General features: G+C 43.6%; 2 protein-coding genes across 8 annotated transcripts in view; both read left to right on the top strand.

Moving 5' to 3' along the window:
- Positions 1–104: 104 nt before the first annotated feature.
- Positions 105–2,889, top strand: HSPA2 (heat shock 70kDa protein 2). 7 transcript variants are annotated; one of them, XM_011949773.1, is made up of 2 exons: positions 105–899; positions 990–2,889. In XM_011949773.1, the coding sequence occupies exons 1-2, from the start codon at positions 483–485 to the stop codon at positions 2,400–2,402; spliced, it is 1,830 nt and encodes a 609-aa protein (XP_011805163.1). In that variant the 5' UTR covers positions 105–482; the 3' UTR covers positions 2,403–2,889. The 7 variants fall into 7 exon arrangements, with proteins under 7 accessions (XP_011805163.1, XP_011805170.1, XP_011805161.1 ...); XM_011949780.1 differs by having other exon boundaries at positions 105–1,885; positions 2,324–2,889; XM_011949779.1 differs by having other exon boundaries at positions 108–560; positions 900–2,889.
- A 5,867-nt stretch (positions 2,890–8,756) lies between these two features.
- PPP1R36 (protein phosphatase 1, regulatory subunit 36) overlaps positions 8,757–15,060 on the top strand; it is a 55,860-nt gene continuing 49,556 nt past the window's right edge. The window contains exons 1-3 of the mRNA XM_011949770.1: positions 8,757–8,915; positions 9,774–9,838; positions 11,657–11,704. Coding sequence (XP_011805160.1) covers positions 8,847–8,915; positions 9,774–9,838; positions 11,657–11,704 — 182 coding nt within the window. The 5' untranslated portion in view covers positions 8,757–8,846. The remainder of the gene's footprint in view (positions 8,916–9,773; positions 9,839–11,656; positions 11,705–15,060) is intronic.

Here is a 15,060-nt window from a genome sequence, read left to right as displayed (position 1 = left end):
CATTGGTCGCGTGCCCTGCCAATCCGATGCCCATCGGCTAGGGCAAACACAGCGAAAAAGCGCGTACACCTGGCTCTGGGAGCGCGCGCCTAACGCCCGCCAGCAGCAGGAGGCGCGCGAGGCGTCGCGGCCAGGCGGCCGAGAGTCAGGGAGGAACCTCATTTACATAACGGCCGCCCCTCTGTCTCCTGGCTGGGGCCGGAGTCCCGCCTCTCGTCCAACTTGAAATCTGTTGGGCCACGGGCCAGTCACTCCGACCCAGGAAGCCTGTGGTGGAGCTGGAAGAGTTTGTGAGGGCGGTCCCGGGAGCGGATTGGGTCTGGGAGCTCCCAGAGGCGGCTATAAGAACCGGGAACTGGGCGCGGGGTGCTGAGAGTTGCTGGTAGTGCCTGTGGTGTCTGGTGGGAGGTGACCGTTAGTTAACTCCGCGGAGTTCATCTCCCTGGTTTCCCCATCCTAACGTCGTTCGCCTTTCAGTCAGGATGTCTGCCCGTGGCCCGGCTATCGGCATCGACCTGGGCACCACCTACTCTTGTGTGGGGGTCTTCCAACATGGCAAGGTGGAGATCATCGCCAACGACCAGGGCAACCGCACCACCCCTAGCTACGTGGCGTTCACGGACACCGAACGCCTCATCGGCGACGCCGCCAAGAACCAGGTGGCCATGAACCCCACCAACACCATCTTCGACGCCAAGAGGCTTATTGGACGGAAGTTCGAGGATGCCACAGTGCAGTCGGACATGAAACACTGGCCATTCCGGGTGGTGAGCGAGGGAGGCAAGCCCAAAGTGCAAGTGGAGTACAAGGGGGAGACCAAGACCTTCTTCCCAGAGGAGATATCCTCCATGGTCCTCACGAAGATGAAGGAGATCGCAGAAGCCTACCTGGGGGGCAAGGTGCACAGCGCGGTCATAACGGTCCCCGCCTATTTCAACGACTCGCAGCGCCAGGCCACCAAGGACGCTGGCACCATCACGGGGCTCAATGTGCTGCGCATCATCAACGAGCCCACGGCGGCGGCCATCGCCTACGGCCTGGACAAGAAGGGCTGCGCGGGCGGCGAGAAGAACGTGCTCATCTTTGACCTGGGCGGTGGCACCTTCGACGTGTCCATCCTGACCATCGAGGACGGCATCTTCGAGGTGAAGTCCACGGCCGGCGACACTCACCTGGGCGGTGAGGACTTCGACAACCGCATGGTGAGCCACCTGGCGGAGGAGTTCAAGCGCAAGCACAAGAAGGACATTGGACCTAACAAGCGCGCCGTGAGGCGGCTGCGCACCGCCTGCGAGCGCGCCAAGCGCACCCTGAGCTCGTCCACGCAGGCGAGCATCGAGATCGACTCGCTCTACGAGGGCGTGGACTTCTATACGTCCATCACCCGCGCCCGCTTCGAGGAGCTCAATGCCGACCTCTTTCGCGGGACCCTGGAGCCGGTGGAGAAGGCGCTGCGCGACGCCAAGCTGGACAAGGGCCAGATCCAGGAGATCGTGCTGGTGGGCGGCTCCACTCGTATCCCCAAGATCCAGAAGCTGCTGCAGGATTTCTTCAACGGCAAGGAGCTGAACAAGAGCATCAACCCCGACGAGGCAGTGGCCTATGGCGCCGCGGTGCAGGCGGCCATCCTCATCGGCGACAAATCGGAGAATGTGCAGGACCTGCTGCTACTTGACGTGACCCCGTTGTCGCTGGGCATCGAGACAGCTGGCGGTGTCATGACCCCACTCATCAAGAGGAACACCACGATCCCCACCAAGCAGACGCAGACCTTCACCACCTACTCTGACAACCAGAGCAGCGTGCTGGTGCAGGTATACGAGGGCGAACGGGCCATGACCAAGGACAATAACCTGTTGGGCAAGTTCGACCTGACCGGGATTCCCCCTGCACCTCGCGGGGTCCCCCAGATCGAGGTCACCTTCGACATTGACGCCAATGGCATCCTTAACGTTACCGCCGCCGACAAGAGCACCGGTAAGGAAAACAAAATCACCATCACCAACGACAAAGGTCGTCTGAGCAAGGACGACATTGACCGAATGGTGCAGGAGGCGGAGCGGTACAAATCGGAAGATGAGGCGAATCGCGACCGAGTCGCGGCCAAAAACGCCCTGGAGTCCTATACCTACAACATCAAGCAGACAGTGGAAGACGAGAAACTGAGGGGCAAGATTAGCGAGCAGGACAAAAACAAGATCCTCGACAAGTGTCAGGAGGTGATCAACTGGCTCGACCGAAACCAGATGGCAGAGAAAGATGAGTATGAACACAAGCAGAAAGAGCTCGAAAGAGTTTGCAACCCCATCATCAGCAAACTTTACCAAGGTGGTCCTGGCGGCGGCAGCGGCGGTGGCGGTTCAGGAGCCTCCGGGGGACCGACCATCGAAGAAGTGGACTAAGCTTGAACTCAAGTCAGCGTAAACCTCTTTGCCTTTCTCTCTCTCTCTCTCTCTCTTTTTTTTTTTTTTTTGTTTGTTTCTTTGAAATGTCCTTGTGCCAAGTACGAGATCTATTGTTGGAAGTCTTTGGTATATGCAAATGAAAGGAGAGGTGCAACAACTTAGTTTAATTATAAAAGGTTAGTTCCAAAGTTTGTTTTTTAAAAACATTATTTGAGGTTTCTCTTTAATGCATTTTGCGTGTTTGCTGACTTGAGCATTTTTGATTAGTTTATGCATGGAGATTCGTTTGAGATGAGAAACCTGAAGTTTGCACACTTGTTCTATAGAAGCTTGGAAACAATAAAATATATAGGAGCTTAAATTGTTTATTTTTATGTACTACTTTAAAACTAAACTGAACATTGCAGTACTGTTAAGGACAGGTATACTTTTTGCAAACAAATGCATAAATGCAATGTAAAGTAAAGCTGAAATTGATCTCAAAGTTACTGTCTTGGAGTTTTCAATTTTCCTTCCTTTATATTTTACCCATATTAGTCTTTTAAGATATTAGTATGATGTGAAATTTATCTGACCAATCTTGTTTAATTCCCAGATGAGGGTGCTGCCTTGAATTCCAACAACATAAGGGGAAAAGAATCTGGGTAAACTTCACCCACCCTTACATACAGAAACCTGACTGGGGGTCTTCCTAGTGTACCCAAACTCCTACAACTTAAGTGTCTAAATGAAAATTCACCTGAATATTCCAGGAAAATATGAGCTATATTCTGGGGTTAAGTGTGAAATGAGCCTTTAACAAAAGCTGGGCAGAAGTTGTCTTATAATTGCCAAAGAAAGTATGGAAACAAGTTAATTTTTGTGACATACAGGAGCCTGAAACAAGAGACAGCAGGCAAACTTTCAAGTGATTTAATAGTGAGTATAAATTTAGTCAAACTTGTTTAATTTTCTAGTAAAACAGCTCAACTTCTGAGCTTATGGCAAATTCTAATAACATGTTTCCTGCAGTTAGAATTACGTGGGTAGGGAAACACAGATTATTATTTTTTTTTTTTTTCTGGTTTGGGGATCATTATGCTTTTGCAATACTTGCCTTAAATCACTACAATAGATTTCTTTTTTAAAAGGCAAACTGTACTAGATAGTCTTGTATTTTGTTAATATACAACTTGTCCATTTTCCTCCATATCCAATTTGAGATTGTTATAGATAGCAATATTGCAACCCTTTGGTGATCCACTATCCTGGACTTAATCTTTAAAATTCGCATCCTTCAGAGAAAGGAATTCAATTTTATTTTTTAGTGAAATGACATGACTACTCTTTTCTTACTTTCTTTAAGGAGAACTTGGGAGAAATTCAGTAAAACCAATAGGAAAATGCTTAGTTAACCTAATGTTTTTACTGCACATAGACATTTTGATATCTTTCCAAATGATATAGGTTTGCTTCATGTTGCTCATAAGACAAGTTATGAAAGCTTTATCTTCAATTTAGTAGTGGACCCATCTATGTCATTCAGAGAGATTAATTTTATGAATAATGGAATGAGTAATAATTTTAAAACTAGGTAAGAAGTTAGCCTAAGAATACTGGCCTTTGGTAATGGCCCTTTCATACAAGAGTTGACTCTTAACTACAGATAAGGTTTTTTTTTGTTTTTTATTTTCCTTTTTAGCAAGCTTCATTTGGGTAGAGGGGAGGAAGATAAATAGCCAACAGTGAAATTGCTTCAAAATAAACTTAAAAACTTTTTTTTTTTTTTAAAGGAAACTGCTTTTTATACTGTGAAAAGCTAAAGGTAACTCCAATTTATCAGTGCTGGTGTCATATTGGTGGAAATTTTTCAGCAATGAGCATTTAATGGTGTTTCATGGACTACAGGCATAAATATGTGACAAACTACTATGGTACTACAAAATCAGGTTAATTGTAGCTTTAGAGTGACATTTACTGTGAGTTTTACCAAGTACCCATTCTGTTACCCTTTTATTAGTCCTTTATTTGTTGAAAGTGTTCATTCCTTACTCTAACTTCAAAATATAATGGAGTCCTTCTGTAAATGTAGTTTGGTATGACTCATTTTAGACCTCACTTAAGAGATTAGTTTCTGAAGTATCAGAAAATGACCATTGGTAGTTTTTGATCCTACGGCCTGGCCTCCGGTAACTTGCTATAATACTAACATCAATCTGGGCAGATACTTCATTTTCTATTTTGAAAAGTAATTTGTAAAACTCCTGGCATTCTTGAGAGTGTTTCTTATTTAATTCTCTCTTTTCAAATTTACCTAGATTTGCATATTACTAAGATAAAGCCACCAAAGTAGCCATTCACTTTCCAGGGGTCAGTTGAAACTGGTAACCTGATAACTCCTGGGAACTCCTTTGCAGATGTTAGATCAGCCATAGTCAAATAACAGTGGAAAAGTACTTGATGTTAGGATGTGGCTAAATTACAGTTTAAGGAATAACTCGTATCATTTGAACTAAGTAGTGGGTTATGTTGGGGACTAGAAGTCATGACTAAAGCAAATTCAATATATATATATATAGAGAGAGAGCGAGCGAGAGTATGTGTTAAGGGATGGAAGAAGTACATTTCTCCGACAGGCACTTATCTAAAATTCTTTTTTTTTTTCTTTGAGACAGAGTTTCGCTCTTGTTGCCCAGGCTAGAGTGCAATGACTCGATCTCGGCTCACTGCAACCTTCGCCTCCTGGGTTCAAGCAATTCTCCTGCTTCAGCCTACCGAGTAGCTGGGATTACAGGCATGCACCACCACGCCCGGCTAATTTTGTATCTTTAGTAGAGATGGAGTTTCTCCATGTTTGTCAGGCTGGTCTCAAACTCCCAACCTCAGGTGATCTGCCCACCTTAGCCTCCCCAAGTGCTGGGATTATAGGCATGAGCCACTGCACCTGGCAAAAGCCCAGTATTTATTCTTTTTTTTTTGAGACAGAGTCTTGCTCTGTTGCCCAGGCTGGAGTGCAATGGTGTGATGACTCACTGCAACCTCTGCCTCCCGGGTTCAAGTGATTCTCCCACCTCAGCCTCCTGAATAGCTGGGACTATGTAGTAGAGACAGGGTTTCACCATGTTGACCAGGCTGGTCTGGAGCTCCTGACCTGAAGTGATCTGCCCGCCTTGGCTTCCCAAAGTACTGGGATTACAGGTCTGACTCACCATGCCTGGCCCCAGTGTTTATTCTCGATATAGCCATTTTTTTTTTTTTTTTTTGAGTCAGAGTCTTTTTCTGTCACCCAGACTGGAGTACAGTGGAACAATCTCGGCTTACTGCAACCTCCGCCTCCTGGGTTCAAGCAACTCGAAGCAGTTCAAACTCAGCCTCTGGAGTTGCTGGGATTACAGGCACCTGCCACCACGCCTGGCTAATTTTTGTATTTTTAGTAGAGACGGGGTTTCACCATGTTGGCCAGGCTGGTCTCGAACTCCTGACCTCAGGTCATCCGCCCACCTCAGCCTCCCAAAGTGCTGGGATTACAGGCCTGAACCACCGCACCCAGCCTTGATATAGCTTGATATAGCTTTTGAAATGGAAATATTTTAGGGTATATGCATTTCTGAAATTTAATAGGGTGATGCTTAATGTTGAAATGTCTTTCCCTTGGAACATACCAAGATGTCATAGGCCCTTTCTTCCCCGGTCTTTCAGTGTAGATTAGGTTGTCTGTTAATTGAAGGTTTAGTAAGTAAACAATCAAAAATGGAGCTGCTCACCCAGCGTGGTGGCTCACACCTATAATCCCAGCACTTTGGGAGGCTGAAGTGGGCAGATCACTTGAAGTCAGGAGTTCGAGACCAGGCTGGCCAACATGGTGAAACCTTGTCTCTACTAAAAATACAAAAATCAGCCAGGCATGGTGGTGTGCCCCTGTAGTCCCAGCTACTCGAGAGGCTGAGGCAGGAGAATTGCTTGAGCCTGGGAGGCGGAGGTTGCAGTGAGCGGAGATCATACTACCGTACTCCAGCCTGGGCGACAGAGTGAGACCCTGTCTCAAAACAAAACAAACGAACAAACAAAAAAACAGGAGCTGCCATCTCCAGATGTATAGTGTCAGAAAAAAAAAAAATTTTTTTTAAAGGAGTTGCTAATTCAAAATTTTGCATTGCTGTTTTCTTCTGTGGAAAGTTAATTTTTTAAGGTAGAATTATAAAACCCTGTCCATTGGCTGGGCTTGGTGGCTCGTATCTGTAATCCCAGCACTTTGGGAGGCTGAGGCAGGCGAATCATGAGGTCAGGAGATCGAGACCATCCTGGCTAACGTGATGAAACCCCGTCTCTACCAAAAGATACAAAAAATTAGCTGGGCGTGCTGGGGGTGCCTGTAGTCCCAGCTACTCAGGAGACTGAGGCAGGAGAATGGCGTGAACCCGGGAGGCAGAGCTTGCAGTGAGCTGAGGTTGTGCCACCTCTCTCCAACCTGGGCGACAGAGCAAGACTCTGTCTCAAAAAAAAAAAAGAAAAAAAAAATTCTGTCCATTATCTTTTTTATAGAATTAGCATGCATTATATTCAGTTAATGTCTTGGACCTAAAATCTGGGACCAGCAATTTAGTTATATATTATATGCTCTTAGATAGTTATATGACCTTAAGTTTCTCTTAAGTAGGCAAAAAAAAAATTCCCTCACAGGACACTTGGAGTTATCAAATATTTAGAAAGTACTTGCATCCCTACTTTAAATATCATCAATTGTGCTTTTTTTCTTTAAAGGGAAAATCATATTTCCAGTTTTAGTTGTGAGTTTCTAATGTCATTTAAAAAGAAGCCTAATTGGTGAAAAATGTACCTTAGGAAATGGGTGGGTCACTTTTTAAAATAAGTACTGTAATGATTTAGAGATGTAAAAACAATCTTTTCTCCCTGCTTTTGTTTGGGGTAAAGTGATAGAGAAGCATAAGATTGTCCCTTCAGAGTTACTGAAACTTTCCTTTAAATATTATGTCCCTCTATCACATGCGAAATAAATTCTCCTTTAATTTTTAAGTAGATATTGTTTTGGACTCTCAACTTTTATTTTTACCTAAGTTTTGTACATTAGACATCCTAAGTTTATTCTGTGATAAGATATATAGATCTTACGTTTTCTATCAGCACTTCTCCACATATTACTGGGATGAACTGAAGAGGTTTACTGACCACTAGTGTGGTCTTCCTGATAATGATTGTGTAGTGATTGGATGCCATCCAGATTCCTTGGTCTTTCTTCATCTTTTCTGGAGCTTTACCTCATTATTTCCCTGTCCTGTCCACCCCAAGTTATGTTCTCTACTTGGTGAAAAGCTCTCAGCATATGGGATATTCTCCTTTTCAAGCGTGTCATCATGTAGTAAGAAAGCCTTGTCTGCAGCCAGTATATAGGTGGGTTTCCATATATCTGGACCAAATGAACAGCTGCCAGAATGGACTCAAGTGAGCAGAACATGAATCTAGATGATTACTATTTAATTGCTGTAGCCAGAGATTGTGTATTACCAAGCAGTGAGACTGGGAGGGTGGGTATAGAAGAAGCAGTGGGATGCCTACTGACATAATTTAAAAGTTTATGGGAGTATATACCCACTACTTACAAGCCTCTCATGCCAATTATGCTGTGGTGATACAAAAGAATATACTAGGCATTCCCAATCATGTTGCATCATCTAGCATTGCTCACTCAGAGCTGGGAGGGAGAAAAAAAAACAATCAGCATTATCAACTCAGTTGCAAGAAGGAATTACAAGACATACGATTTGAAAAGTGTAAATGTAAAAACATCAATTGAATACCCATTGATACTAAGCAAGGTTCTTTGTTTTTGAGCAACACTAATTTTGAGTACTTAAGACTGGTGCTTTACACACACCACTCCTTAAAAATCCACATAACCCCTGATTTGGTGTTTTCAGAAGCAGGATCAGAGTAGTCTTGTCCTAGGTTTCACAGCTCGTTAGGCAGCACAACTGTTCTTATTTCCGTACCCAGGTTCTCTTCCACGAGGCTACCCTGCTTCCCCACCTCAAAGCCCTGCTCTCCCCATAAACCTAGGTCCATCCTGGATTTGAACTTAATAATAGTGCTAATCATGAAAGTTGGGAAGAAATGGATCTTTCTTCCCTTAGGACTGAATGTAGTTACTCCAATTAAAACAGTAAAGTGAATAACTTTATGAAGTTTACGGTTGGAATGCCATGAAGCATTATGCCCTGGGCGGCTTTTCAATGGATAGGCCAATAAGTCGCCATGGCTTTTAAGACCGGGAAAGAGGACACCAGGCTGGGCTTTGGAAGTCGCGGCAGAAGCCTGCGTGCGGCCGCAGCCCGCGCGGCCCAGGACGGAAGCGACGCCCCGCCCCGCTCCGTGCCCCTGGCCGCCGGGTGCAGGCGCCTGCGGGCGGTATCCTCGGCGACGCCGTGTGGCGGCCAGGGCGAGGCCATGTACCGGGTGCCCGAGTTTTATGCGAGGAGGAAGCGGTTAGGTGGGCAGACGCCTTACTTAATGGATGTAAGTGCAGCCTTGGTCGCCCCCATACCGGGGCTGGGAGCAAGGCGGGCCCTGCCGCCCCCAACCGGCTCTCGGCGCCGCACCCCTCGCCCTCCTCCAGAGGCGGGTCGTCGCCTTCGTCCCGGGCTGGCGGTTCTCAAAGACACCTGGCCATATTTGCCTGGAAAAAAAAAAACCTCTGGTGTATATGACAGATGGTCAGAATTGAATTCTGGCTCCCTGCGCAGGTAGTTAGATATTTACGAAATCCCACCTCACCACCTCTAATTGGTTGGCTGCAAAATAAGGATACCTACTGCGGGGGAAGCAGCCCCGCTCTGGGTAGAAAGGATGGTGGGGTGCTAGCTTCCACTGGTGAAAAGGGTGTACTTACTTTTTGCCACTGCCTGTGAAGGGCAGGCTCAGTGTTGGAGACCGGAAGGCTCCAGAACTAGGCAGCTGAGGTTGCCCTGGGGATCAGTTTATTGTCTGAATTCCAATTAATTGGTAAATTGCTATGATGAGCTATATGTAGCCTCAATTTCCTTCCTTCCTTTCGCCCTTCCCTTCCTCCTCTTCTTCTTTCCTCTTTTCCTACTTTCCTCCCTTCCTTTCTCCCTCTCCCTCCTTCCTGCCTTTTTACTAAAATCACACCTAAAATCAAAGGGATAAAATCGTAGCTTCAAGTTTAACACTTTAGGATTCTACACTGTTATTGGAAGTGTAAAGAGGAACTAGTAGGAACCATTGTTTTTTGTTTCCTTTTTATTACTTAAAAGGTGTGTTAGTAAGTAGGAATTATTGTTAAAGGTTTGTTGTGGCATGTGGATGGTAAATTGAGTTTTTAATTATTTTTGCTGCAATCATTTCGTTTTACAGCAGTTGGGATTACGATTAGGGATGTGGTACTGGAAAGATGAAACCAGAACTCTTGAATTCAGAAGGTAAATTTTAACAACACTTTATTAGAGTTGTTATAAAAATTACATGTGCCTGGGGGGGAAAAAAGCAACACAGAAGAGTATAAAGGATAAATACCCAGTGAAACCTCACCATCTGGAGACAATCATTTCAGTGAACGGCCTTTCTCTGAACACATATCAGCTACTTCATATGGACCAGATACTGTGCTAACCAGTTTACCAACTCTTTGAAACAGCTGCCTGTTAACCAGTTTATAGATGAAGAAACTGAGGTTTCAAAGGGTTCAGCGATTTGAGGAAAATTAAGTGACTTAGCCCAATCACACAGCTCAGAGGTGACTAAGATTGTTTAAATGTAGGTCTGTTTGATTTACAGAGTCCATGTTTTTAATTACTTTATAAAATTGCCTTTTTGAGTTAGAGAAATACAGTTTTACATTAATGGGACTATATTATACCTGCTGCAATAGATGGTGAATCTCACAAGATAAAATTACTAAATTAGGAAAAACTGATTCTAATCTCTGTTAAGAAGACACTGACTCTTACAAGTGTATAGCTAAACTAATACTAGACACTATCTATTGTGCACTGATTATGTGCCAGATATTTGCATATTTTTCCAATTCTTAAAACAACTGTGGAAAGTGAACATTAATGTCCTCATTTTATAGATGAAGAAACAAGGCTCAGGGAGATTAAGCAACTGAACCAAAGTCATACAGCCAGTAAGTAGCAGAACTGATAGTTTGAACCAAGATTTGTCTAATGCCAAAGCCCTTTTCGTGTACTCACTGTCTCCCTCAACTAGACAGTAAGCCCCTCAGTGGCAGGAACTGTTTTATGCATCTTCAGGTCTCTGGAGCCATCTACAGAACTTCTTAAGTGGGTACTCAATAAATATTTATTGAACATGTTCAAAGAATCTGCTAGATTCAAACAGAGGAAGAATAGATGCAGGTGATCAATTAGAAGGCCAGTTGTAGGATTACAGATAATTATATAAGTAACCAATAGCGAGAGTTAGAATTAACTCCATGTTGGTAAAAATAGAAAGGCAAAGGACTAAGAAATACTTAAGAGATAGGATTGACAGGATGTTTAGATAGGATGTGGGGATTGGATGTGAAGGGAGAGGGAAAAGCAAGTGTTTAGATTGGCTCCTAGTTGTGTCTGACTTGGGTAATCAGGTGCCTGGGATTGCCCTTCACCCATATAACAGCATTAAAGTGACAAAACTGGCGGCCGGTTTGGTGGCTCACGCTTGTAATGCCAGCACTTTGGGAGACTGAGGCGGGCAGATCACTTGAGGTCAGGAGTTTGAGACCAGCCTGGCCAACATGGTGAAATCCCACCTCTACTAAAAATACAAAAATTAGCTGGGTGTGATGGCGGGAGCCTGTAATCCCAGCTACTTGGGAGGCTGAGACAGGAGAATTGCTGGAACCTGGGAAGCAGAGGTTACAGTGAGCCAAGATTGAGCCACTACACTCCAGCCTGGGCGACAGAGAGAGACTCCATCTCAAAAATAAACAAATAAATAGCATGACAAAACTGGCCGTGTGTTTCAGGTTGCTATGACTTGTTCACATTAATATGTCTTGGGCTGTTGGACAAATGGGGCTGGAGGTCAGGAAAGGAGTTAGCTAAGCAGACATATATATTTACACTAGTAGTTTATAGTTACATTATAAATATAATGACGTAATTAAACAATAATTCAAAGGCTTAACATTTTATTACAGTCAAAATCAAAAGTTTACATTTTATAGAATATATATTTGAGTATTTCTGAGTAACCCATCACTTCAAAGCAGTAATTTCAGTTTTCTTTCTCAGGTTTGCCGCAGAAGATTCTGTCCAGTGGCTCCTGAAACATCACCCTCAGTGAGTGTGAGATAGACAGTGAGATAGCTTTGGATTAGACAGACAAGATAGTTACAGGAGTCAAAATACATGTTAAAGCACAAGAGAATGTGTATATAAATATTAAATGCCAATTTTTTTTTTTTTTAGATAGAGTCTCACTCTTGTTGTCCAGGCTGGTGGACAGTGGCATGATCTTGGCTCACTATAGCCTCGACTTCCCAGGCTTAGGTGATTCTCCCATCTCAGCCTAGTCCCCGTACGACCATGCCAGGCTTGTTTTTTGTATTTTTAGTAGAGACAGGTTTTCACCATGTTGCCCAGGCTGGTCTCGAACTCCTGGGCCCAAGTGATCCACCCTCCTAAGCCTCCCAAAGTGCTGGGACTACAGGCGTGAGCCACTGCACTGGCTGACAGTATTTTTCAAACTAATCTTCAGTGCTAATCTGACGACCCACCCCAAATGGTGTGATTTCATATTTGAGCCTACTAATAAGTTCGCGGCTATCAGTTTCATATCATCTTTCATATCTGTAAAATATTCGTATTCATAAACTAAAGTTTCTTTTTGTTTGTTACCAAATTGTTCTTAAACTGTGGCTTGATTTGATTTCCACTAATTTTGGAGAATAGCTACATGATGTTATGATTTAAAATGTAGGTTATATGACAAAATATAAAAACATGAGCAAAAGAGGCCAGACCCTAAAATGTAAATACTGCATGATTACATTTATATAAAAGTTTTAACAAGTAGGCAAAAAATAACTTTAATGATAACAGTAAATAAAAAATAGTGGTCACCTTTAGGGGGTTATCAACTGGTAGCAGTGGGAGACAGTATAAGGAAACCTGAGGTGGTAGAAATGGTCTATATGTTGATCTGGGTGATAGCTTTGTGGGTATATACATATGAAAAAATTCATCAAGCTGCACACTTTAAGATTTATGCACTTTACTACGTGTAAGTTATAACTCAAAAAAATAAAAAAAACTCCAAACCCCAGACTATGTGGAGTACACAAACTGGGGGGCCATTAAGGGAGGTGGAAAAGGAATATTATGAAGAACAGATGGGGGTGAGCCAGCCCGTTTTTGGTAGAGCTGCTTTGTGTTTAAGTAACTTAATGTGGTGAGCCTTATAGTATTAGGATTACCTTGGGCATCTACCTGCTCAGGTAGAGGAAGGCAGACCCCTGTATATTTTAGGTTGGAGATGGTGTTTGGATTCATTGGAAATATAGGTATTGGTTCCCTGTTAAAGTCTGAGCATATTCCATCACAATTTTTTTTTGTTGTTTGGGACGGAGTCCCTCTCTTGTTGCCCAAGTTGGCAATGGCGCGGTCCTGGCTCACGGCAACTTCCGCTTGCCAGGTTCAAGCGATTCTCTTGCCTCAGCCTCCTGAGTAGCTGGGATTACAGGCGTGAGCCACCGCACCTGGCTTCGTCAGAAATTTTAACAGATAGGTTTGAAGTCAGAGAGGACTCTTTAACTGGAACATGCTTTTTCTGTCACAGACAGTGCTACTGGGGACTTACGTTACTCCAGTTGGTAGTGAAGGGGCAGGGCTGAGGCAGAGGTGGCTGAAAGTAGACGGTGGTAGGGATGGAAGATGCAGAGGTAGCAGGTGTGTTCACTGACTGCTCTCACACCCAGCAGGGCAAGATTAGAACTAAGCAGTCAAGACAATTATGCAGCAATCCAAGAGGGAGGTGACTAGGACCCAGATGAGCTCTGGCAGGCAAATGGAGAGATAAGCAGGGGTAGAGAGAGCCAGTAAGTGTGTGGAGTGGGTAAAGGGTAACAAGCTTATTTTTTTAAATGCATACTATTCAAGGTGCCTGCCAATAGGACCCCAGGGTAAGAATCCAGTAGGCAGGAGTTTGGTCCTTAAGTGCAAAATTAGAGTGGGAAGTGTAATGATTGAGGCCAGAACACTGGGAAATACCTTTTTAAAAAAATTATGAAATTTTTTTTAAATCATACTATTTAACCATTTTCTTGTTTGCCTAGAGAATACTCTCCAGTGGCGATTGCAGCTACAGCGTTTACCCCGAGATAACTTTGCCATGAAATATCTCGCTTTCCTTATTATTTTCTCATCGTTCTAGTATATTGACTTTGGAAACAAAAGACACATTCTGTTTATAGCATTCGGTTTTTAGTGGTATTACCACTTACGAAATATAATAATTGTCTATTGCTGACAATTTCAAATCCTAGAAAACGTAGCATTCCTACACATGATGTTAACATCGTTCTCGAACACTTGTTAGCCAAAGATTCAGTTGATGAATATGATTGTTCTGAAATAGACGATTCTGATGATTGAGATGATTCTGATGTTAGTTCTGTTGAGAAATAACTCTAAGAATAGTTTAATATTTTATTTTCACATGGAGAATCAGTCAGATTTGCTTCAGCCTCTAAGAGGGTGTTTATGTAAAATTAAATGAATGCTGGCAGTGAGCTACACTTTTTTTTTTTTCTAAATAGGAAAAGGGTTAAAAACATCAGTGAGTGCCCGTAGTCCCAGTAAGTCAGGAGGTTGAGGGGACAGGATTGCTTGAGACTAGGAATTTGAGGTTATATTGTGCCATGATCACACCTGGGAATGGCATCAGCCGTTGTACTGCAGTCTGAACAACATAGCAAGACCCCGTCTTTTAAAAAAAAAATTGCAAAATACTAATAAGCAAAAACAAAGCACAGTCCCACCCAGCAAGTAACTGTTAACATCTTATGGTATACATATATAGCTTTCCAAATCTTCTTCTGATATTCCCCTCTCTTTCTACACACACACACTCTCTTAACATTCTGCATTTCCATCATTTCATATCTTTTTCCTCATTAAAAAATTGTACATATCTACTGAAAAACAAGTATATAAATGTACAAAGCAGAAAGTGAAGATTCTACCACAGTTGTATACCCAAAGACCACCAGTGCACCAATGTTAAGAGTTACCATGTTATTTTTATTTTGTGTTTTCAACATACTGGTTACATTTACTTTACATTTTGTGACTGATAATTCCAAAATCTGAAGTCTTTGTAGGTTCAGGTTCATTTTTTTTTTTTTTTTGAGGCAGGGGTTCACTCCCATTGCCCAGGATCACTGCAGCCTCCGCCTCCCAGGCTCAAGCAATTCTCCCTTAACCTTCCAAGTAGCTGGGACTACAGGCAGATGCCACTGTGTCTGGCTAAATTTTGTATTTTTGTAGAGACAGGGTTTTACCATGTTGCCAGGCTGGTCTCAAACTCCTGAACTCAAGCGATCTGCCTGCCTCATGCTTCCAAAGTGCTGGGATTGTAGGCATGAGCCACGGTACCCTGCCCTGCAGGTTTGATTTTGTTGTCAATTTTATTTTTC

Source organism: Colobus angolensis, unplaced genomic scaffold (genome assembly GCF_000951035.1).
Source record: "Colobus angolensis palliatus isolate OR3802 unplaced genomic scaffold, Cang.pa_1.0 Scaffold3, whole genome shotgun sequence".
Lineage (NCBI taxonomy): Eukaryota > Metazoa > Chordata > Mammalia > Primates > Cercopithecidae > Colobus > Colobus angolensis.
Note: the sequence above shows the minus strand (reverse complement) of the source record. Positions and strands in the feature narration are given on the sequence as shown.